General features: G+C 37.0%; 1 protein-coding gene across 1 annotated transcript in view; it reads left to right on the top strand.

Moving 5' to 3' along the window:
- AFF2 (ALF transcription elongation factor 2) overlaps positions 1 to 25,640 on the top strand; it is a 658,737-nt gene that overhangs the window by 390,004 nt on the left and 243,093 nt on the right. The window contains exon 4 of the mRNA XM_020285044.2: positions 2,681 to 2,725. Within this exon, the coding sequence (XP_020140633.1) occupies positions 2,681 to 2,725 (45 nt within the window). The remainder of the gene's footprint in view (positions 1 to 2,680; positions 2,726 to 25,640) is intronic.

The raw sequence follows: 25,640 nt of genomic DNA, 5'->3' as shown, positions 1-25,640 counted from the left end.
ATTAGATTTGCTGTAAAGCCCCAGAGTCTACAACTCTTTCTATTTTGACAACATTTCCTCCCATAAAGAAGTGGATATTTATAATTCCAGGTGTAGAGATGACATTTGCAGTTGGCAAGAGTAAGTCAGATCTTAGTTTGAAAAGACAAGAAGACTGAACTTAATAATAGAAGGAGAACAACAGGACAAGGGTAATAACCTGACTCATTGTGTGGGGCTTTGCAGGTTACAAAGTGCATTCACAGCACTTATTTCATTTGATTCTCACAGAAACCCTGTGGTTTAAAAGGGACAAGTATTATTATTATTATTATTAATGCTATGATTATTTTCCAGTTGGGGAAACTAGAACTGAGAGGAGTACAGTTCCCAAATGATAGGTAAGCTCTTATAGGCAGGTGTTCTTGCTGTGTCTGCATATCACTGATATTTTTTTCTCTTTAATTTAAAAATTAATGTTGATCATGTTTGTGTGAAAAAAGGAGAACAAAGACCCTTTCATGAGACTAGGCCATGCATTTTTAGGTTAGGCAGCCCACACTAATACAGTGCAACAGTCATATTGAAGATTTAAGCCTTTGTTACAATTTTTTTTTTTTTACCTTTGTATTTGGGGAAGGTATTTGTTAGTTCAAGAATTGTCTTGGAAAATACAGTTCCTGGAGCATTGAGCAATAGAATGAGATTTTATTTGTGGTTAAGAATTACCAGTTGAGTTCTATAATCATGGAACATGTTAGACCAGCATCTCCCAGTGTATGTTCTACAAACACCCATTGTATGGAATAGCAATAGTTGTTAATTGAAAAACAAAACCAAAAACTAACTAAAACTAAAAACCCAAGAATTCAAGAGTCAAGGAAGCTGGGAATTTGCTGCAGTAAAATAATTAGACAGATGTCTCTGAGCTTTTGATTTGCATCATGGATCTCCAAGAGGGGGATGTGGATTGCAGCATTCCCCACACTTATTTGGACACAGAACCTTTTATTTTGCCGAGCTAGTGTCCATGACATGGTCTCCTTTATAGCACGCATCATAGTTTATAGTTATGGTGTTATTGTGTGATTCTTCACATCAGCCTTCCTGTCAAGACAGCAAACTCCATAAGGGAGGAAACTGTGTCTCCTCTTGCTACCCATTGTACCTCTGCCTAGCACCAGCCTGGTGGCACTCAGACAAATTTGTTGACTGAATAAATGAATGATCCATGTCAGGCCAAATCACCTGTGGGTGAAATCTGTATTTCAGGTTTTTTACAATATATGACCAGCCACCTTTCTGAGCCCTTTCTTCTACCTGCTATTAGAGTATTATTGTTATTTGGAGGGTGACTGTATAATTTCTCATCCAAACTAGGACATTTTTGAGGGTGAAAGGAAATACTATCAATGGTTACACCAGGACAACAAGTGGGAACTGGGACTGTACTGGGCACCCTAGGATGGCCAGCCCTTGGTCTCAGCCTACTTCCCCTGCTTGGGATTTTATGCTCCTTGGAGCAGAGAATCTTACCTATAGAAGTTATTCCATAAATACTGGTTGAAATTAATGAATGTACAGTAGTGACTTTAATGCTGATTAAAGATTCGCTATATTTTTAACATCTATTTTTTAAAGTTGAGGAAATCTTGTGCCATAATCTATACCCCATTTCCCCAAATATAGTTGAGCTCATACTGCAATCTATCAGATAGTAACTGATTGCCCTTGCAAGAGGCCCGGGATGTGTAGATGCTGTGGTAGTGCTCTCTTTACAGAACTGGCCTTTCTTCTCCCAAGGCAGTGAATGAAAAAGACCCACTGTTCTCCTAACCAGAACAGGAGGGAAGCAGAAGTGATCAGATTGCAATCCTGGATAGGGTAAAGTTGTTTGAGGGATGCCCATAACCTCCACAGGTGATGCAGTGATCAGCAGACATTTCTCTAGATAGTTGTCCCACTCCCAAGTTCCTCATTCACTGCCTTGAGGCTGATGGTCTTATTTTGGTATTTATGTTTTTGTTCTCACTGATTATGGAGCCACTGGAGGAAAGATCTGTGTGCCTGACATAGAGTAAGTCCTCAGCATGTTTCTGCCAGTGGTCTGAACAGTGACTGATTCAGAAGGTGTTACACTGGGAAAGATGGCTCATAGGATTCACTCAGTGTATTCTGAGATTCTGTTTAAGTTCCAAGGCAAGCATGCAATTTACATGGGTGTCTACCCTTAGTGTTTTGGATAAGAATTGTAGGCATCTTGTTGGATACTCAACTTCAAAAAGAGCTCAATTTAATCACAGAAGTGTTTCATATAGGTCTTATCTTTTTAATGACTAAGATACTGAACTATGTCAAAGAGTTGATGAGGCTTTAAAGATCACAAGGTCAAGCTCCCACTTTGTATAGATGAGCAAAGAGAAGCACAGGGGAAGGGGCAATGGCTCAGTGTCTCAAGGAAAATCAGTGACAGAACAAGAAGTCACTTTTGCACCTTGTACTGTGGTCTCATTGCTTCATTAAAGTAAAACAAAATTAGTCATTTGCAGATAATTAACTTCTTTGTCTTTAATAGGAAAAAAAAAACATTAGCAGCTCGATTTTCTTTCTTTACAATTTGTCCTACAGAGTAAACTATTACACCATAAGCTTCTCTGAGAATAGATTGTGTTAATTATTTTTTCTGTTTATTTTGTTTTAGGTGAGCCTTCCAAGTGACCCAAGCTGTGTTGAGGAAATCTTGCGGGTGAGTTGAAACCTTTATTTCTATGCCTTTTAATAATGAAAAAAATCTATCTGCTTAAGGTGTTTAAAGTAATTACTGTTCTGTTTCAAGAAGTATCATGATGGAGAATCTTCTATCCTTCTGCTTATCTCAACTATCTCGTTTCTTACCTGTCCTCTCTCCATCCTGTAATTGAGTTAGTCTTCTAGTATCACTAAGGTTCTGCCCTAAGCCACCATCCTTCTTATACAGAGACTCAGCAGCTTCTTTAGGAGATTTTCCTTGTTCAAGTACCATCCATAAATCTTTGTCTTTCAGCTTCCTGGAATCTCAACTCAGCCTCACTGCTGCCTCCCACTAGCATTGTTTATGGGACATTGTTATGGAGATCATGGCCTATAATGAGGGGATGAGAGGTAGAAGGTGGAGGGTAGAAGAGACTTGGAAATGATGTCATGTTGTGGGAAGTGTTGCTTTTATGAGTGAATAAATATGTGGGAATGGCGTGTGAGGCAGAACTGAGTTGAAAAAAGGTGGCTATAACCTCTCCCAAAGTAAACAATTAAACGAAAAGGAGAAACCAAAACCAAGCCAGAAAAATGTGTCTGTCTTCTGTCTCTGGCTACTGGCATCATAAGGCAATATGGTATCTGAAGCATAGGAGCCATGGGGATGAGTTCCTGTCCCAGCTCTACCATTTGTCACTTGTGTGACTCTGGAAAGATGACTTCATTTTTCTGAATCTCCCTTCCTTGTCTGTAAAAGAGTACAATAATACATGTCCTAACTCCTATAAGCTGCCAAGTGGTATGTAAATGCTGGTTATTGTGATAAATGATTATCAGTGTAGCTTTCCCCAGGCTTTTTGTCTGGGAAAGAAAACTAAGTATGTGCCAATGAAAATTCTGCACACCCCTCCCTTACTTACCAAGTCATCCCAACTTTCTACTGAGCCCTCTCCCCTGGTAGGTGCCTTCTCAGCAGCCCAGTGTTTGAAGCAAACCTTATGATAATGTAGCCAAAAGAATAGTAAAGAGCAGAAAGCTGTTTACCATTGAGTTAGCCTGTCACCGGACTTCACCTGTTGTACATATTTGTGCATCTGTTTTAGCCCAAAAACATTGTTATTGATTATTAAAGAGATGAGTCATATCATGTGATAAGAGATGAAACTGTATGGATTAGGGCTATGCTGACTACTTTTGTAAGATAAGAGCCCAGCAACCTCTCAGTCATCTGTCTCTGGGTCCCAACGCCCTGGTGGAAGCAAGGCAGCTGTTAAGGGATTCACAAGCATGATGCACCCTGGGAACCCAGCTGCTTCAAACACTGGGCTTCTTCAAACACTGGACTCCATCCCATTGGGTGGACACAGGCAAAATTTAATCCTTGATTGCTTGTTGGCTGCCTTCTTTAAAGGAAATGGCATTGAAAGAAATGTCTTACGTCTACTCTAGACAGTAACTTTGTTTTTCCGCCCTTTTTTCCCTGAGTCACAAATAGAAATGAAGTCTGTGGTCTTTTTCTTAACTCCCAAAAGAATGCAGGACCCATTTCAAAATCACCACCTAATTTGTCACAATTGAAATCCTCTACTTAAGAGCAGCCTGGCCCTGGTGCCTAGGTGGTTCACATAGTGACTAAGTGAGGGGAGTGGGGTGAACACCTGTCAGAGGCTGGAGACACCAGTCTGCTGGAGAGGCCACTTAGAGAAACAATATAATTTCACTTAAACAAGGAAAGAAAAGAAGTATGTTGCCTTAATAAGCTCATAAAAGATAGCACCCTTTGAGAAAGTAATAAAAGTCCTTCTGTTATTCTTGAAAGAGAATCTAGGGAAACATCTTTTTTTTCTTCGAAGGGCTATAGATTGTATAGAATTCTTTTTTTTTTAACTACGTTAATGAGTGGGATTTCTTTTATTGAAGGATGAAATGTTTCATTTTCCATGCTTAGAATAAAAGTAAGCTTTTTGAAGTTTGTGTCCCTAATTTTATGACTAATTCTTAAATTTTTATAGATGACATTGAATGTTACAATGTAGTGTGCTTGCTGGACAATTTTTTTTGTAACCACATGTTCACATTCCTGTTGGTTTGGGGACCTTGGAGGTGAGGCAAAGCAGTAAGTCTGTTTGTTGCCTTGCTCCCCATCAGCCTCCTTCTTAGCAGAAAGTACCTTTTTTCTTCCTCTTTACCTCTCCCTGACACCCTCAGTGCTTTTCAAACTAAGCAGAGGCCAGAGCAAAGTCACCTCCTCGCTGAGGGGCACTCTGTGCACCAGCCCAGGAGCAGGAGAAGCTGCATCCTGTTGCTCATGAGATTTCCTAATTTCCTAGCTATATTGCTTTTCAGTCTCTTTAAAAGCAGGTGCTAATTTCCCCCCTCCATCTTACTGCCCACCTCTAGTGAAGGAATCTTTAAACTGTACATGTTGTTTACATCTGCAGCAGGAAAATCTGAGCTTGTTTGCTCTACCAATTTTCCCACCTCTCTCATCTCCCTTTTCCCCCTCCACATCCTGGCAAACAAACACTTGCAAACCCACTTCATCTCACATTGGCACAGACTTCATTTATTAACCAAGTGCAACAAAACCAAACTCTCCCCACTCTCAGCCTCTCAGTCCTCTAGGCAATGGAAATAGTTTTGCCTCATGTATTTTAGTTTGGCCCCCTATTTAAAAATGCTGTCCAAATTCAGCAGTTGGCTTCCTTTGAAAGCTCCTCTCACCATTTGTCTGAAAATGGGATCAGCTCCCCTCCAGACCAGTGCATCCATTTCTCTTTCTTTGCTCTACTGATGTTCATAATGTGCTGGAACCCACCTTGTCTGGTTTTCCAGCACGTTCCCTTTTGCCTTCAAACCCTTGCAGGTGCAATCACATTACAACAAGCTAACTCAACCTGATATGACAACCTTATTTTCCTATTGCAGATGGCTGTTTTTCAAAGCATGTGAACCTCATTATTTTATTTTGATCACAGAAAGTAAGGTAGTCTCTTATTATTTCAGGAAATCGAGGTCTAGAGAAATTAAATGACTTGCAACAAAGGGTGGGGCTAGTATATGGCAGAAGTAAAATAGAACCTGGTCATCATTTTCTAAATCTAGTGATCTTTGCTCTTTGCCCACCCAATGGTCAATCACCCTATCACAAGCATATAGTGACAGTATCTGGATTTAAAAAATCGCTTCACACAGTGGCCGACTTATTTCTAGTAACTTTAAGAATACCATCAAACCAACATAATTTGAGCAGCTCTTAGGAATTGTCTTCCTTTTTACCATTCTTTAATATTTTCAAATCTCACTTCAAATAATAATAAAAACAACAATATCAAATTTACTACTAATAATAATAAAAGAAATAATAATAGTAGTGTGCTTCCTACTACATGCCAGGCACAGTCCTTAAGCACATATGTCTTTGAATCTTCACAACCATCCTCAAGGATTATAATATTAGTCATACTTCATAGACTGGGAAAGAGTGAAACTCAGAGAGGTCGAGTAATTTGTCCAGATCACAGGTCCTCAAGTTTCTGACAACCATCATTCTATCCATTTCTTCTCATCCTGCCATCTTACCTGAATCCATCATTATTGAACAGGCTCTAGTCCACTATATCATTAAAATTATAATAGCTTCAACCAATAATTAATTTCAACATCTGTTGTTTCCTCAAATTGTACCAATTCAGTTATGCCACAATAGTTTCAAGTAGTTTTCCAACAGAAATTGAATTCCAGAATTCCAGAATTCACCAGCCTCCACTAAAGTTTCTTTCCACTAAACTGACCTTCTCTCACAAAATGAGCTGTATAAATTCAGATGTCTTTGCTCCTTGTCAAGAATAATATTGCTTATTATGAACTTTACAAATCTGTGCAGTGCAGCCGGGCTTGTGTACTTGCTTCTGTCAGCATGCCATTTACTCTTTAGAGTCAAGCTATCCTCACGTGCAAACAGAAATGAAAAATAATAACAACTCTGGTCCCAGTGATGACATTTTGCAGCTACAATTCATCTATCACATGAGGTAATCCTAGGCTGCTCATCTATAATAATATGAGCACCACCAGTAGCTTCTTTTTGGAGCTCCGCAGGGTTTTATGGGTCCTAGAGTAATCATTTTTGGAAGAGTTAAGCCAAGGAGAGCAGCATGCTCTAAATGCTCTAGCTAAGAATGGATGTTCAATGATGATTTGTTCTGAAGTATTATGATTTGTTCCTAGCAAGAATTTACTTATAAATATCAACAAACTATCAATTAAATCCTTTCTAGAGTCAGAAATGCAGGTAGAGCACTTCTTTTATTTTTACTTTTTTGTTTCAACTTTTCTTTGTTGTGGTAAAACAACTGCTTTTAAGTATACAATACACAATCCGCACACATGAAACAATAACTCCCTGTTCTCCTCTATATCCAGCCCCTGGAAACCACCATTCTAGTACTGTAATACTTTCTGTCTTTATGATTCTGCCTACTATAACTACTCTAAGTAGTTAGAATAAGTGGAATAATACAACATTTGCCTTTTTGTGACTGGCTTATTTCACTTAGCATAATGTTCTCAATGTTTATCCATGTTGTAGCATATGTCAGAATTTTCTTCCTATTTACAGCTGAACAACATTCCGTTGTATGTATATAGTATATTTTGCTCCACCATTCATTCATTAGTGGACATTTGGGTTGCTTCCATATTTTAGCTATTGTTAAAAATGCTGCTATGAATATGAGTGTACAAATATATCTTCAAGACCCTGCTTTCAATTCTGTAAAATCATGCAGGATGCTTCTTTTAGATTTGATGCTGAACAGATTGTGTTTCCAAGCAAAGTGCCTTTCATAGTTGATAATTTCATAGGCAAACATCTGTAAGGCTAATTCACTGTTAATGAAGGATGCTGAGTTTGCTAGCTAGAATGTAGGGAACTTGATTTGATAAACTGTGTCTTCTTACAGATTTCTTCCTGCCATATGGATCAGGTTGGTAAACACCTACATGGGCACCTCTTTTTGATTACAGTATGATCTGTGTTTATAGCATTCTAAATTATGTCAATTCTACTCATTAGGTCTGTGTTTTAGTTTACAATTTTAGCATAGAAAGAACTTACCAAATAATTACAGGACAAACATGAACAATACTTGTTATTATTATTATTATTTTTTACTTTTGACTGGGAAATAAATGAAAAAGCCCATCTTACAAATGAGGAAAGGAATGGATCAGGGAACAAAATTGGTCAATTATGTCTGAAAGGAAATTTGATTATATTATCATAACTATGCAGCATAATCAAGCACCTTTCAGTAGAATTTCTTTTGTGAATTTAACCAATAATTAGGCAATTGATTTTATATCCTGTCAAATTAATGTATAAATAATGTTCAAATTGGAATCATGCAAATGATTTTCTATGTAGCTATCTTAAATACAAATCTTTCTGGAATGTTTCAAAAATCATCTATCTTATTCTGGCATGGACTTTTAAAATGATAGTTCCTTGAAATAGTAATATAGTGTTCCATCCAAGAAAGACAACAATTGTTAAATATAATTTAGACTATAATTAATGTTAACGTTGATGGGGTCAAATAAATGAACTAACTAATGATCATACCCTGTATTAATCTGATGACTAGCTTTTACCTAATGACACTGGGAAATATGTAAATTTGTCAGCAGGTGAAAATGCCGGTGACTGGATAAATTATGTGCAGTATTACCTTTTCTGAAGCTAATTCAAAGCACTAATGGACTTAATACATACCATGCATACGTGAGGTGAGCTATTAATGGAACTAAATTAGCCCATAAGACATATTACCCATTATTTGCCTCCCAGTAATCATTTCCTCTTTTCTCAAACACAAACCGACCCAGAAGAAAGATGCTAAATTTAATTATAACAACTATTATGTAAACAATATATGTAAACCATTCAGCATGCTTCCAAATGCACTTAGAGCCTGTAAAGCAGTTTAAATATTTTCCTGTGGAATCTGGGGCTTTGCAGCTAGTGTATGAAGTGAATTTTAAATGATTTTACAGACATCTTTGGGAAAGTGAGCAATATGAGTAACGAGGTGACTGGCCCAGTGAATCATGGGAACCTGTCAAACATGGGGAGATGTCAGGGAACAGATGATGTCAAATACCAGTAATTTAGCAATCCAACATTTCGCTGTCCAGGGAATGAGCAAAAGTAGACCCTTTAAAATAGCTGAGTAAATGTATGAGTCCCTGTATATCTTAGGTATGCTATAAAAATAAGTCTGCTTTCTGTCAACCTGTTTCTTTTTGTGAATATGGTGATTTATTATTTTCTATTGCATTGAATGAAAGCAGGTGAGAATTTAAGCCATGTGTAGATTTACACCTGCTTTCTGAATCTTGAGCACACAGAGAGCATAATGAAACAACTTATTGGTTTGCCAAAAACCATTCTAGGCTTATTTGAAAGAAGTAATAGCTTCCAACTGTTGTTTGAGAACCAGCCTTTTGGCCCTGGCTGTGCTAATAGGATTGGGCTGGCAGAAAAAAAGGTAATACAAGGAAGTTAACTATTCCACTTGTATCTGTGTAAAGGTAGAACATGTGTCTCTGGAAAATGCGTTGAGAAAATAGTCTCTCAGAATCAATTTGGTAGGCATCTCCCAGGTTTGAAATGAAAGCATTAAGGATAATAAGAAAAATAAAGTTAAATTCTATAATTGTTCTAACGAGAGGACATTCATAAGCCTAAGTCACAATTTATTCTGTGAAGGTCAAACAGAAAAGAAGCCAAGAGATGATTCCCATGGTCATGGATTTGTGGCCTACCTGATGAAATGCTGCTTTTCAGGATGTGTCACACCATGAAAAGGAAAAACAATATTGGAATAATAGGAATGAGTGTGAAGGTTGGAGATGGTAGCTTCCATGGACCAAGTTTGGGACATATCTTGAGAAATAGAGAAGGCAAGATTGAATGAAAAATTACTTAAAAATTCATATTTGTGGAAAGCACTTTGTTGGTGAGACAAGGTAGACAAGTGAGATGCTGCTTTGTGGGTAGCAGGTAGGACCAATGTCTTTTGATAATAGAGAAGTAAAGGCCAAAGGCACTCGGTCACATAACCTTGTGTTTTGAAGAGAATTCCTGCTAGTCTGAAATTTAGTCACAGACTTAACTGGTCCTGGAAGAACTCTTATCACTACAAAATTAATAATAAGAAGAAGGTAATCACCCCCAAATCTATGCAAAACTCTAAAAAAAAAGTGAAAAAATGTACTAGGGAATAAATGTCACTATGGAACAAACTAAAACTATGACCAACATAATGGCATGAATTTGTTAATAAAACATGAAACAATTTTATATAAAAATATAAGAGCAAAATCAATAATACAAGAGCTTAAAGATGTGGCCGGCTGGGCGCAGTGGCTCACGCCTGTAATCCTAGCACTCTGGGAGGCCGAGGTGGGAGGATTGCTTGAGGTCAGGTGTTCAAAACCAGCCTGAGCAAGAGCAAGACCCCATCTCTACTATAAATAGAAAGAAATTAATTGGCCAACTAATATATATAGAAAAAATTAGCCGGGCATGATGGCACATGCCTGTAGTCCCAGCTACTCAGGAGGCTGAGGCAGCAGGATTGCTTGAGCCCAGGAGTTTGAGGTTGCTGTGATCTAGGCTGACACCACAGCACTCACTCTAGCCTGGGCAACAAAGTGAGACTCTGTCTCAAAAAAAAAAAAAAAAAAAAAAAAAAAAAAAAGATGCTATTTTTAAAGTAGATAAATCAAGAGCTGCAAATTAATGAATTATGAACAGAAAATCATTGTAATTAATAAATTCAACATCTTTCCCCCAACTAAAATGGCAACAGCAATAAATAGACGCTTAACCTCATCAAGAAAAAAAGGGAAAAAGCATAAATACATAAAGCAAGGAATAATAAAGAGAAATAACCTAAGACACAGAAAAACTAAGACTCATAAGTGGTGATTTACTCAACTGCATACAAATAAATTAAGCAGCTAGATGAAATTGCTGATTTTTCTTCTGAAATATAATTGACTGAGACTGACTCCAGAAGACACAGAAGATCTAAACAGACTTACCATCATGAGTAAATTGAAAACTTGCCCCACCCCTTAACAAAAACATCAGTCCCAGATGGGATTTCACAAGGAAATCCAACCAAACTGGTAAACAAACAAACAAACAAACAAAAGACACACATTGTAACTCTTCCAGAACAGAGAACAAAAAGAAAAAAATTGCAATTATTTTTTAGAAAATCCAACCTAGCACATGATGTTGATACCAAAATCTGGCAGAAATAGAACACAAAAAGAAACTTACATAATAATATCACTTAAGAATATTGATACTAGGAAACAGAATCAGATAACACTTTAAAAGATATATACCATGACCAAGTAGGTTTTACTTCAGGAATGTGAGGCTGCCTCAATATTAAGAAATCCATTTGTATTATACAAATTTTTGTTTTATAAATACAATAAAAAAGTACACAGTCATCTTCATAGATGCTAAAAGACACTTGACAAAACTGAATACCCATTCTTGATAAAATAGAAATAGATGGACACATCATTAATATGATAAAATATATCCATCTCAACTCCAAAGCTGATATCACGTTTCATGGGGAAACTGTAGAAGCATTCTCATTATAGTCAAGAAAAAGGCTAGGTGTTCTTTATATACCACTATTATTAAAATTTAATATTGTTCTGGAGTTTAGCCAGGACAAGCAAAGTAAAGGATAAAAGATATTAAAAACGGTGATAATGTGTAAAATGTTTATTATTATTTGTAGATTTTATATACTTTTCCTGGAAATCAATCCCAAATGAATTAACTAAAGACACCATTAAGAATAATATACCAATTCAGGTAAATAAATATGTAGAAATACTCTTTATATATAAAACAACCAACTATAAGATATAATGGATAAAAATAATCAATTTATACCTTATGAATTAATTTAACAAGAAATGTGTCAGAGCCATATGAACAAATTAAATCACTATGAGAGACACAAAAGAATACTTAAACAAATGGGAAGACATAGCATTCTTGGATAGGAAGACAATATTGCAAGCATTTCTGATTTCCCTAAATTAATCTTGAATCCTTACCTCACATCATACAACATTATTTCCAGATATATTAAAGATTAAAAACAAAAAACATGACATATTAGAAGTATATATGAAGTAATTTTATTTTATTTTTTAAAATTTTTAGGTCAAGTCTCAGGATGAGTCTACAAGGATAGGAAGCAGTCAGGGCAAAGTTCAGAGGTTAGAGATTAGAGAAGGTTTGAAAGAGTCATTGAAAGTGAGAGAGAAGGCTCTCTAAGGGAATATAGTAAGATTATGATGCAATTTCAAGCCTCCAGGTGATATTGAAGACATTGTATTTATATAGGTTCCAATCTGTGGATTGTGTAATTTTCTCCAGCTCATTACCCATAGGCTACTAACTAATGGGTCAGCAACAGCCTGGAGGCCTCAGAGAGGGTTGAATAAATCACCCCAAATCACATATTCATACAGTTACTAAGCAGTTGTCACAGGATTGGAACTCATGTTGGCCTGACTCCAAAGTACACACTAATAATAATACCAAACACATAGTGATCTTTTGCACCTGGTACTATTATAAGAATTTCACATATAGTAACTCATATAATCAACATACCAGTGCCAGGAATCAAGTGCCCTTATCATCCCCCTGTTACAGAAAATGAAATGGATATACTTTGAGCACATGTAACTTTCCAAGTTCAACAGCTCACCAGTGGCAGAGCCAACATCTCAACCTAGGCAATCTGGCTCCACAACCCATGCTTTTAACCATTTTGCATTCTGCATTTCACTAGGAGGATATGAAGCTAAAGAAGTAGGTTTTAAGTGATTAATTACTACAGGGCGCAGCCTCTGACCCAGTGGATAACAGTGAAGCTGGGAGAGATTGCTAATAATTCCATGTGTCAGAATCAGGAAAACAGCTTATTAGATGGACCAAATCCAGTTTCACAGGAGTGTTAACTATATGATAATGCACTGGAGTACACCAGTGTTTAGAGTAGACAAGAAAAAGTTTAGCAGTAACATATATACTGCCCAAAAGTATGTTACTAGATGACAATCTAGAGCAAGGGTCAGCAAAGTGTTCCTTTAAAAGGACAGATAGTAAATATGTTTGGCTTTTTAAGAGACAGTCTCTGTCTCATCTGTGCAACTCTATTATTGTAGCATGAAAGTATCCATAGGCAATATGTAAAATAATGGCTGTGACTGTGTTCCAATAAAAATTTATTTATAAAACAGGCAGTGCACTATATTTGTCCTGTGGGAGGTAGTTTGCTTATGCTCTAATCTAGAACATCTAGAATTAAGAATGGGATGGATTTTCTCTGTTCTGTTCTGCTCAGACCACACTTGGCATAATGGTATTGATTTCTGGCCAGCACACTTTTTAAAAATTGCATTCAGTAAAATGTACTTTTTATTTTAGTTACAGTCCTATGAGTTTAAACATATGCATAGATTCCTGTCATCAACATCTGTAACAAGATACAAAACAATTCCAGCATTCCAAAGAATTCCTTCATATTACCCTTTTGTAGTCAGACCCTCCTCCCCACCTCCAATCCCTGGAAATTACTGATGTGTTCTCTGCCCCTGTAGTTTTTACTGTTTCAGATTGTATATAAAAATGGAGTCATACAGTATGCAACCTTTCCCAAGTGGATTATTCCACTCAGCATAATGCCTTTGAAATTTACTTAAGTTTATGCATGTCTTATTTAATAAATAATTTGTTCCATTCTATTCCTGAGTGACATTTCATTGGATGAATGTACCACAATTTGTTTATCTGTTCAACCACTGAAGAACATTTGGACTGTTTCTAGTTTTTAGTGATTATGAATAATGTTAGTATTAATAATTGTGTACAGATTTTTTACATTAATGTATGCTTACATTTATGCTTGGTATATACCTAGAAGTGGGATTGCTAGATCATATAGTTGGTGTATGTTTAAATTTATAAAAATAATACTAAATTGTTTTCCAGAGTGGCTGTATCATTTTGCATTCACATGAGCAATGTATGAAAGGCCATTTGTTCAACATCCTTGCCAATACTTGATTTTGCTATTTTTCGTTTAAGCTTTTCTAATAGGTGTGTAGTGGTATGTATCATTGTGATTTTAAATTGCATTTCCTAAATGATTAATGATATTGAGCATCTTTTCATGTGCTTATTTCCCATTTGTATATCTTTTTAGATGAAGTTAAAATCATTTGCTTACTTTTAAAATCAGGTTGTTACCTTATAATTGAATCTTGAGAGCTTTTCTTATTAATATATTCTGGATATAAATCTTTTGTCAGATATATGATTGGCAAATATTTTCTTCCAGGCTGTGGCTTACTTTTTCATTCTCTTGATGGTATTCTTCTAAGAACAAAATATCTTAATTTTGATGAAGTGCAATTTATCTTTATTTTCATTTTATGGATTACAATTTTGGTGTCTACTCTAAGAACTTTTTGTATAAACCAAGGTCATAAAATTTCTCTCTCATGTTTTATTCTAGGACCTTTGTTTAGGTCTTTGATTCATTTTGGATTAATTTTCATATGTGGTGTGAAGTATAGGTTGAGATTTATTTTGTTCATTGTGTTCTAGCACCATTTATTGAAAAGCGTATCTTTTATCTTTCTCCATTGAATTGCTTTTGCATTTTTGTGAAAAAACGATTGACCATTGTTATGTGGATCTATTTCTGGACTCTCTAGTTTATTCCATTGGTATATTTTCACCAATACCATTATGTCTTAATTTCTGTAAATGTAGTAAGTCTTAAAACAAGATAATATTAATCCTTCAACTTTGTTCTTTTTCTAAAATGGTTTGGCTATTCTAGTTCCTTTTCCTGTCCATACGAATTTTGGAATCATGTTGTTTATATTTACAAAGAATCCTGCTTGAATGTTGGTTAGTATTACATTATATTTATAGATCAATTTTGGGAAAATTAATACCTTTACCTCATTGCATCTTTCAATTCATGAATGTGATCAGTGTTCCTATTCATTTATTTAGGTTGATCATGCCATTTTTAAAGGTACATGGATAATCTATAATGCCACTTTGGAGAATCCATGCTATGGGGAAAATCCAAACTCCCAGAAAATGTATGTGAACTGAGTTATTCATTACAACATTATTTGCAGGAGCAAAAAGGTTACTATATGTCTGAAATAGGAGAATAGTTAACCAAACTGAGATTTGTACACTCAGAATTAATAATCGGCTATTAAAAAGATGGCTTTGAGGATGATATATTGACATGAGGAAAAATTTTTCTGATATAATGTGAGTTGAAACAATCAGAATATAACATTTTATATACTCAATTATTATATCCATGTAAAAACATGTATAAAAAGCAGCTAAAGGAAAATACTCTGATAGTTCTTACTTTGTTAGAGTGATAGGATTATGGGCAAGTTATTCTTTCCTGTATTTTCTCAATTTATATAATTTACATTGGTTTCATTAAAACTTTTCAGAGATATGTTGCTGAACTGAAATGAATTTAGCAAAGAGTAACCAGGATAGTGAGTAGATTCAAAATCTGAAAGTTTAAAGAGATAAGCTAGATTAAACTGAAGAAAAATGAACTAGAAGAGGGAGCAGCTGTGTTGCATGAGGGACTACCTTGTGGAAATGAGGCTCAGAGGCTTGCTAGGGATGAAATGGTGAAACTCAGCTCCTGAAGGGCACTTAAAGAAGAATAAGCATCACAGCAATAAAAGGAAGAATGTTCTAGGGAGACATCACGCTTAAGGAAGTAGAGCATGGCTCTTCTCACTTAGCTGAATGTTCTTGAGTAATTTAAACTTCTTTATCTCCTTTATAAAATTGTGATAATATTGCCTAATTATCAGGATTATTGGGAAGATTAAATGAAATGATGCATGTGAAGCCCCTAGAATATTGCTTGAAGCACTCCATAAATATTAGAACTTTCCTTTCCCTTCTTCCTTCTAACTTGTGGATCTGCCCAAGAATAGAAAAGAGGTGAAGTCTTTGTCACCGAAGGTACTCAAGCAGGGACACTGTGCTTCCCCATTACCTAGAGGATAAACTCCCAAATCCTGATCTTAGCAGGCAAGGCTCTTGCTTTATGCCCCTACTCATGCCTATCTCATGTCTTGCCAGTTCTCCTGACTGGGTGCCCTTTTCTGCATCCACTATAGACTTCTTTCCCTTCCGCAGATGTGCCATCTCCTCCCCTGACTCCATGTGTCAACCCCTCCCTCTGCCTGGAGCCTCATCCATTCCTGCCTTTGCCTGGTGACCTCCTGTTCACACCGTGTAAGAGCCAGCACAGAAACCACTGAAATTAATGAGTTAATTTCTCTGTCTTCTAGGTGCCCCTAGCAATTTTTATATATCTATACTTGTTGCCTTTGCGTGTGTATGTGTGTGTGTGGGGGGGAGGGGCGGAGGAGTCTGCTTCCATGAGGGCATGGTCTGTCAAACTCATTACCCTGTCCCTTTGGCCTAGCTTAGAAGCCACCACATATATGCACACAAAGGTGATGAATGTAGGTATACAAAGAGTGCATAGGGTAGGTGCAACATGTTTGTTAAGTGACTTAAATTTGTAGAGGAATTATTAGAGAAAATAACCTCATAGTATTATTTCCACCCAAGATAAAATAATGATTTGATTTTCCATGAAAATATTATAAGTTAATAAGCAGATAATAGTGTTTAGTGAGTAGAATAGTTATACAAATATTACACATTCTAATGACTCCATCTCTTATTTCTCCAAATGATATATTTAGCACCACTTTTTGTGCTAAGTTTTTCCATTGCCAATTTTTTCTTAAGAAAGGCAGACTGCCTCATGCAGCTCCTCTTTTGGATAGCTCTGGAGTCTTGAAAGCTTGACTACCTTATGTTTTCCTACAAATAGACCATGAGAAACCTGCATGGAGGTTGTAACAGGGGAGAGTAGCTACCTGTATACCCTTGACTAAAGTGTGGTTCTCCTTTGTTGGGGAAGGAGTGGTGAGGGAAGAAGAGGACACCTGCCTAGCCAGCCAGATCAGCCAAATCAACCTTGGCAATTGATGGGGTGACAGCTGTTATAGCCAGATCATCCCCATATCCTCCATTGCCAATTATTATTTAATACTATTGGTATAGCCCATTTTAAATATTTCTTGTCAAAGCACAATAATGCTGGCATTATCACTTTAAACAAGGCAATGACTAAAGGCAGAGGACCCTATGCTACTAAAATGAGATACATGATTTGAATCTCCTGAATAATATTTTGGCACCATTCACTGTGTTTATTATCACTGTGGTCATAAGAAAGGAGCCTCCATGAGATCTTTCCTCCATAGTGAGTTTTTCTAGACCTTTTTGTATATGTCACTGCCATTAAACATTCCATTGCTCCATAGTCCATCATTCTTGGGATGAACACACTAACACAAACAGACTCATCCAGCTCTCGCCTGTCAACATATTAATTGGAAATTGTAGAATCACAAAACAATGAACTAAAGCCAATATAAAACTAAGATGGAAAGAAAACATCCTGGCTGTTTGGGCCTCTGATAGTTTTCTGTTCAGCTCCTTCCTACTTCTCAGGACCTGTTGCATTTGGAGGAAACCCCAAAAGGTAGCCCACCCTCCAATTTTGCAGCCTCTTTATTGCTCTTTAATTCATGAGCCCCCAACACAGCCTCATACCCCCAGTACTTTTGATGCAAAAGGGAATGGAGGGTCTGAGACCTAGAGGATCCGCCCCCATGTTGTCAGAGCCTGGACTGCTTCTGTCCTATGTTACAGAGCAAAGGCTTTCCAGCATTGGCCTTTGGGAGAACTGAGATTAAGATTAAAGTAATGTGCCAGTGACTTTGGACTGGGTATCAAGAGATCTCAAAGCTAGTCCTAACCCTGCCAATATCTTACTCTGTGACCATGGGCCAGTCACTTAACCATTGAATACTTCAAGTTTTCCATTTGTAAAGTGTTGAAGATTTTGTACTGCCCAATACAGTAACACCAGCCATACATGGCTGGATATTTGAATTCAAATTAATGAAATTTTAATAAAATAAAAGTTTAGTTACTCAGTGCATTCAAGTGCTCAGTAGCTACATGTGGCCAATGGGTACCATACTGGAGACCACAAAATACCATACAATATTTTCATCATTATAGAAAGATGTAGTGAACAGAACTTCCCCAGATACTCTATCTCCTAAGATCTGCTCTAGATCTTCATTCTGAGTCTTATCATTAAATAAAATCAACCTTCATTTTACCTTTTAGACTATGTTCTCTCTATTACGTTTAGAGTATATCTGAATAATCTATTTCCATCCTGAGGCTTATGTAGAGTATATTGGTTAAATGCTACTATAGTTCTGAGCAGTGCCCCTACTATATAAGAAAGAACCAAAAAAGAGCTTAAATAGGTAGAAAGAGATAAAGTGAATGTTCCCACAAAAGAGAGAAGAGGAGAAAAATTTCAGGCATACATGTGGTTTGGTAGGCAGTACAGGGACCTGCCAACTCCCAATCTAGGTCTCAAGCAAAGTTGCTTTCCCTGTGTTCAGGAAGAATAATAATGCCTTCATTCCCAGGCTCTGGGAATGAGAGGGTACAGGAGACCTTTGAAAGGCCCTTTTAAGATAAATGTGGTATGATGAAAACCCAGGATTTGTTTCATATTATCTCCCTCACTTCTTCCCTTCGTCTCTCATTCTTCCTTTCCTACCCCCTCCAGATTTACCATCTCTTGAGACATTCACCTAAGGTGCATCATTACAGGAAGGACTATAGCAACATTTGGACAGCTCCAGAAACTTTAATTGACCCATTTTCTCATGAAGGGAAGTTACTAACCTACATTTTGATGTAGTACAGGAACCCAAGATCTGGATTATTAACTTTAAGATGGACTGAGCCCTGAGAAAAGTCATTCATTGTACAAAATTTCAGTTAGGCAGGGTGAATAAATTCTGGATACCTAATGTATAGCATGGTAACTACAGTTAATGAGACTGTACTATATACTTGAAATTTGCTAAGAGAGTAGATCTTAAGTGTCTCACCACACAAAAAAAGGAACTATATGAGGTGACGGATGTGTTAATTAACTCGATTGTGGCAATCATTTCACAATGTATACATATATCAAAACATTACGTTGTGCACCGTAAATATATAATTTTTGGTCAATTATACCTCCATAAAGCAGAAGAATAAAAGACATTGTAATGTATCTGGTGAAGAGGCACATTTAGTGAATCTAGGCCTTTCTTAGAGGCAGGCTCATATTCTTTGATTTGCCATTTAGGTTGTATGACCCATACATGGCAATGAGTTGAGAGTGATTTCAAAAAATTATAAAGTAGCTCTGAAAACCACCAAAATGTGAGCGGCAGCCAGAAAGGTGAAGAAAGCCTGGTTCCTGATGTAGGTTTTGCAGAGTTCCCTTTGAAAGGGCCCATCCTTATAGAGCATGGTGGTGGTCAAAGCCTGGAGCTCAAAGGCTGACCCCTGGGCAGAGGTCCTTCAGCTGCACAATGTTGTCTCCAAGACTCTCTGATCTGTGAAATGAGAACAAGAAATCTACTTCTCCTGGATTCCTGAGTAACATGAATGAAGCATTCAGTGAATTCTAATCCTTAAATACTTGCAAGCTTTTATTGGATTGTTATTGTGACTCTTCTTATTGTTCAGCAATTCTAAATATTTTCAAAGTATGAATTTGAATTCTGTATTTCAACCCATCACAGACTCTCAATCTGGTTTGACTAAGGAGTTTAGATTGCCCCTGCAATTTTCTTAATTATTAAATACGCAAGCTCCGTTCTTGTCTTCAATACAGTGCATGTATTTTCCCTTTCTCCTTTTTGATCATTCCATGGTTCATAAGGAACTTTGCAGCTTTTCAAATTGTCACATTTGTTTAATTATCCCAGAGACCTCGCCACGTTCATTTTTGTCAGCTGTATAACAGTCTCTGTGGGTAGCTTGCAAATCCCTAACCAGTATTTTTTTAAAAATGATTTTGCACATTTGTTTCCTTCTTTAAAGCAAAGAAAGGATAGACTATATGAGCAGGAGGCAGTGGTGGGGTGGAGAGGCAACGTGCTGTGGCGCTGGGAAGAAAGATATAAATAGAGCCCAGTATGAAACCACTGGTTGACAATTAGCTTTTTTTTTTTTTTTTTTTTTTTTTTTGAGTCACAAATTTAATCATATGTTTTATTTAAGGACCATACTAAAGCTACTGGAATTAACTCCCTCAAAGGAGCTCATGATTATGACATATGTTTAAAGAAGAGTGTTTCTCAAAATAGCATTACCTGCAAGTCAATCAAGAATCACTCAGTCTCTTATTCTTTGAACTTTGTCAATGGCTAAGTGTTAATATAATTATCTCCATACAACTATAGGTAACTGCGTATACACCTCTGAGATTTAATCACCTATATTATTTTTTTTATTTTTTTTTAATTTCAGCATATTATGGGGGTACAGATTTTAAGGTTTAAATAAATGCCCATTTCTCACCCTCCCCCCAAAAGTCTGAGTCTCCATCATGACCATCCCCCAGATGGTGCACATCTCACTCATTATGTATGTATATACCCGCCCCCCTCCCCCCTCCCACCTGCCCAATACCCAATTACTGTAGTACCTATGTGTCCACTTAGGTGCTACTCAGTTAATACCAGTTTGCTGGAGAATATATCTGGTGCTTGTTTGTCCATTCTTGGGATACTTCACTTAGTAGTATGGGTTCCAGCTCTAACCAGGAAAATACAAGATGTGCTATATCACCATTGTTTCTTAGAGCTGAGTAGTACTCCATGGTATACATATACCACATTTTATTAATCCATTCTTGGATTGATGGGCACTTGGGCTGTTTCCACAGCCTTGCAATTATGAATTGTGCTGCTATAAACATTCGGGTGCAGGTGTCTTTTTTGTAGAGTGTCATTGGATCATTTGGGTAGATGCCCAGCAAAGGGATTGCTGGATCAAATGGTAGATTCACTTGTATCACTTTAAGGTATCTCCATATTGCTTTCCACAGAGGTTGAACTAGTTTGCAGTCCCACCAGCAGTGTAGGAGTGTTCCTCTCTCTCCGCAACCACGCCAGCATTTATTGTTTGGAGATTTTTGATAAAGGCCATTCTCACTGGGGTTAAGTGATGTCTCATTGTGGTTTTGATTTGTATTTCCCTGATGATTAGAGATGTTGAGCATTTATTCATATGTTTGTTGGCCATGCTTCTGTCTTCTTTAGAAAAGTTTCTGTTCAAGTCCTTTGCCCACATTTTAATGAGGTTATTTGATTTTTTCTTCCTGATTTTCATGAGTTCTAAGTATATTCTAGTTATCAGTCCCTTATCGGATGCATAGGATGCAAAAATTTTCTCCCATTCTGTAGGTTGTCTGTTTACTTTCATGACTATTTCTTTGGCTGTGCAGAAGCTTTGTAGTTTGATCATGTCCCATTTATTTATTTTTGTTGCTGCTGTGATTGCCTTTGGGGACTTCTTCATAAACTCTTTGCCCAGGCCGATGTCTAGGAGAGTGTTTCCAACTTTTTCCTCTAGAGTTCTAGCAGTTTCATACCTTAGGTTTAAGTCTGTTATCCAGCGTGAGTTGGTTTTTGTGAGGTGAAAGGTGTGGGTTCTGTTTTAGACTTCTACAGGTGGCTATCCAGTTTTCCCAGCACCATTTATTGAAAAGGGATTCTTTTCCCCAGCGTATGTTTTTGTCTGCTTTGTCAAAGATGAGATGGCTATATGAGGATGGTTTTATATCAGGATTCTCACATCTGTTCCACTGGTCAATATTCCTATTTTTGTGCCAATACCATATTGATTTAATTACTACAGCTTTGTAGTATAGTCTGACATCTGGCATATTAATGCCTCCCATTTTGTTTTTGTTGCCTAGAATTGCTCTTGATATTCAGGGTCTTCTTTGGTTCCATAGAAAGCATAAAATTATTTTTTCTATATCTGTGAAGAATGCTGATGGGATTTTAATAGGTATTGCATTGAATCTGTAGATCAGTTTGGGTAGTATAGACATTTTGATGATATTGAGTCTGCCGATCCATGAGCATGGTATGGATTTCCATCTGTTTACATCCTCTGCTATTTCCTTCCTCAGTGTTTCATAGTTCGCCCTGTAGAGGTATTTTACATCCTTGGCTAAGTATATTCCTAGGTACTTGAATTTCTTTGTTGCAATTGTGAAGGGAATTGAGTCTCTGATTTGGTTCTCAATTAGATTGTTGTTGGCATATACGAATGCCTCTGATTTCTGTGTATTGATTTTGTATCCTGAAACTTTACTAAATTCATTGATCAGTTCCAGGAGTTTCTTGGTTGAATCTTTGGGGTTTTCTAGATACAAGATCATATCATCAGCAAACAGTGAAAGTTTGATCTCTTCTGCCCCTATTTGGATACCTTTGATTCCATTTTCCTGTCTGATTGCTGTAGCCAAGACTTCCAGCACTATGTTGAACAGAAGTGGAGATAGTGGCCAGCCTTGTCTGGTTCCAGTTCTAAGTGGGAATGATTTCAATCTTTCCCCATTCAGTATGATGTTGGCTATGGGTCTGTCATATATGGCTTGTAGCAATTTTAGGTATGTCCCTTCTATGCCTATTTTCTTAAGTGTTTGTATCATGAAAGGGTGTTGAATTTTGTCAAAAGCTTTTTTCTGCATCTATTGAAAGAAGCATATGGTCTATGTTTTTGCTTCTGTTTATGTGGTGAATTGCATTTATAGATTTCGTATGTTGAATCATCCCTGCATCCCTGGGATGAAGCCCACTTGGTCGTGGTGGATTATTTTTTTAATAAGTGTCTGGATTCGGTTAGCTAAGATTTTGTTGAAAATTTTTGCATCTATATTCATTAGGGATATTGGTCTGTAGTTTTCTTTTTTTGTTGGATTCTTTCCTGGTTTTGGTATCAGAGTAATATTAGCTTCATAAAAGGTGTCGGGGAGGTTTCCGTTGTTCTCGTTGTTGTGGAATAGTTTCTGCAAGATAGGTACTAGTTCTTCTTTGTAAGTATGGTAAAATTCAGGTGTGAAGCCATCTGGACCGGGACTTTTCTTTTTAGGGAGATTTTTAATTTCTGTTTCTATTTCAGCTGTTGAGATTGGTCTGTTCAGGGAATCTATTTCTTCCTGGTTGAGCCTAGGGAGGCTGTGTGTCTCTAGAAATTTGTCCATTTCCTCCACATTTTCCAGTTTGTGTGCATAAAGATTTTTGTAGTATTCATAAATTGTATCTTGTATCTCTTTGGGATCAGTTGTGATATCTCCTTTTTTATTCCTGATGGAGCTTATTAGAGATTTCTCTTTTCTGCTTTTCGTTAGCTTAGCCAATGGTGTATCAATTTTATTTATTTTTTCAAAGAACCAACTTTTTGTTTTATTAATCTGCTGAATAGCTTCCCTGTTTTCAATTTCGTTTAGTTCTGATTTGATCTTGTTGATTTTCTTCTTCTGCTCTGTTTGGGGTTGGTCTGTTCTTCTTTTTCCAGCTCTTTGAGTCGTTTCATTAGATTGTCTATTTGTGATCTTCTTGTCTTTTGCTTATAGGCATTTATGGAGATAAACTTTCCTCTCAGAACGGCTATAGCTGTGTCCCAGAGGAGTTGATAACTTGTCTCTCCATTGTCGTTTTCTTCATAGAACTTTTTTATTTCCGTCTTGATTTCTTCATTTACGAAGTAATCATTTAGTAGGAGGATGTTTAATTTCCATGTTTTTGTGTAGAAATGTGAGTTTCTGTTAGGGTTGATTTCTAGTTTTATTCCACTGTGATCTGAGAAGGTACATGGTATGATTTCTATTTTTTTAAATTTCGTGAGATTTTCTTTGTATCCTAGGATATGGTCAATCTTAGAGAATGTCCAGTGAGCTGTTGAGAAGAACGTATATTCAGTGGATTTTGGGTAGAATGTTCTGTAATTGTCAGTCAGACCCAATTGTTCTAGATTTTTGTTGAAGTCCATTATTTCTTTATTAATTTTCTGTTTGGAGGATCTGTCTCATGCCATCAGTGGGGTGTTGAAGTTTCCGGCAATTATGGAGTTGGTATTAATCCATTTGCTTAGCTCCAGTAAGGTTTGCTTTATGAATCTGGGTGCACTTAAGTTGGGTGCATACATATTTAAAATTGTTATCTCTTCTTGTTGGACTTTGCCCTTCACCATTATATAATGACCCTCTTTGTCTTTTACTACTTTTGTTGGTGTAAAAACTAAATCGTCTGAAATTAGAACTGCCACACCAGCCTTCTTTTGGCTTCTATTTGCTTAGAATATTGATCTCCAACCTTTTATTTTTAGTCTATATGCATCCTTGAAGGTTATATGTGTTTCCTGAAGACAGCATAGACTTGGCCTGTATTTTAGTATCCATTCAGCCAGCCTATGTCTCTTGAGTGGAGAGTTTAAGCCATTCACATTTATTGAGAGAACTGATAGGTAAGGTAGATTACTTATCATTCAGTTGGGTTGGATGTTGTTGCTATGATTTCTGTCTTGAGCCATTGTAATATCTGGCCTTTAATATCTTTGGGTTTTGGTTGTTTTTATATTCGTGGGTTATTATTATGATGTTCCGTGCGTAACGCTGTTTTAAGTACTTCTTGTAGGGCTGGTCTTGTCTCAGTGAATTCTCTGAGCCTTTGCTTGTCTGAGAATGTTTTTATTTCTCCTTCATATACGAAGCTTAGTTTTGCAGGGAATAATATTCTAGGCTGGGCATTGTTTTGTTTCAAAAGAGTGAGATTGGGGCCCCAGTCTCTCCTTGCTTGTAAAGTCTCATTAGAGAAGTCTGATGTTATTCGAATTGGCTTTCCCTTGTATGTTACTTGCTTCTTTTGTCTTACAACTCTTAGAAGGGCCTCTTTAGTTGATACTTTGGTCAGTCTGATGACTGCATGTCGTGACGTCTTCCTGTTTGCATTGAATCTCCCAAGGGTCCTCTGAGCTTCTCGAACTTTTATATTGAGATTTTGAGCAAGGCCTGGGAAATTTTCCTCTATTATATCTTCAAACAGCTTGTCAAACCCTTGAGTGCTGTCTTCTTCCCCTTCTGGTAACCCTATGACCCTCACATTAGGTTTCTTCACATAATCCCACAGCTCTTGTAGGCTTTGCTCTTTTCTCTTGTTTCTCTCCTCTATTTCTGTGACTGATTTATTTAATTGGATGGTGTTATCTTCAAGCTCTGAGATTCTTTCTTCTGTTTCATCTACCCTGTTCTTGAGACTTTCCACTGTATTTTATAGTTCCTTGAATTGATTCTTCATTTCCAGGAGTCAGTTACACTTTTCTTCATTGTGTCTATTTCTTTTTCCATATCCTGGAGACTTTTTGTGGTTTCTTTATGTTGGTTATTGAGTTGTTCTTTCAGCTTGGTGAGTGTTCTTATATTCCACATACAAAATTCCTCTTCTGTTATATTGGTTGCCTGATTTTGGTTGGTGTCCGTTTCTAGGGGGCTGGTGCTCCTCTTTGGGGTGTTTTTTTCATTTGGTTGTTCATATTTCCTGAGTTCTTTCGCTGATTTCTTCCCATGTCGATCAGTTGTTGTTTCTTTCCTTAAGTTATTGTTTGGGTATTCACACACCTTGTTTAGTTTCTGTGGTATTAGGTGGTGTCTGTGGGTGAAATTGGACCACTCCCTGTATATTGAGTCAGTGGGTGCCGTGTAAAAGCTGTGCAAGATGCTGTCCCTGTCAGTAGGTGGCGTTTGCTTGGGGGAACAGGCTATGCTGTTGATTTTGTG

This window comes from Microcebus murinus, chromosome X (assembly GCF_040939455.1).
Source record: "Microcebus murinus isolate Inina chromosome X, M.murinus_Inina_mat1.0, whole genome shotgun sequence".
Classification (NCBI taxonomy): domain Eukaryota; kingdom Metazoa; phylum Chordata; class Mammalia; order Primates; family Cheirogaleidae; genus Microcebus; species Microcebus murinus.
The sequence above is the reverse complement of the archived record's forward strand: the minus strand, read 5'-3'. Positions and strand labels throughout refer to the sequence as shown.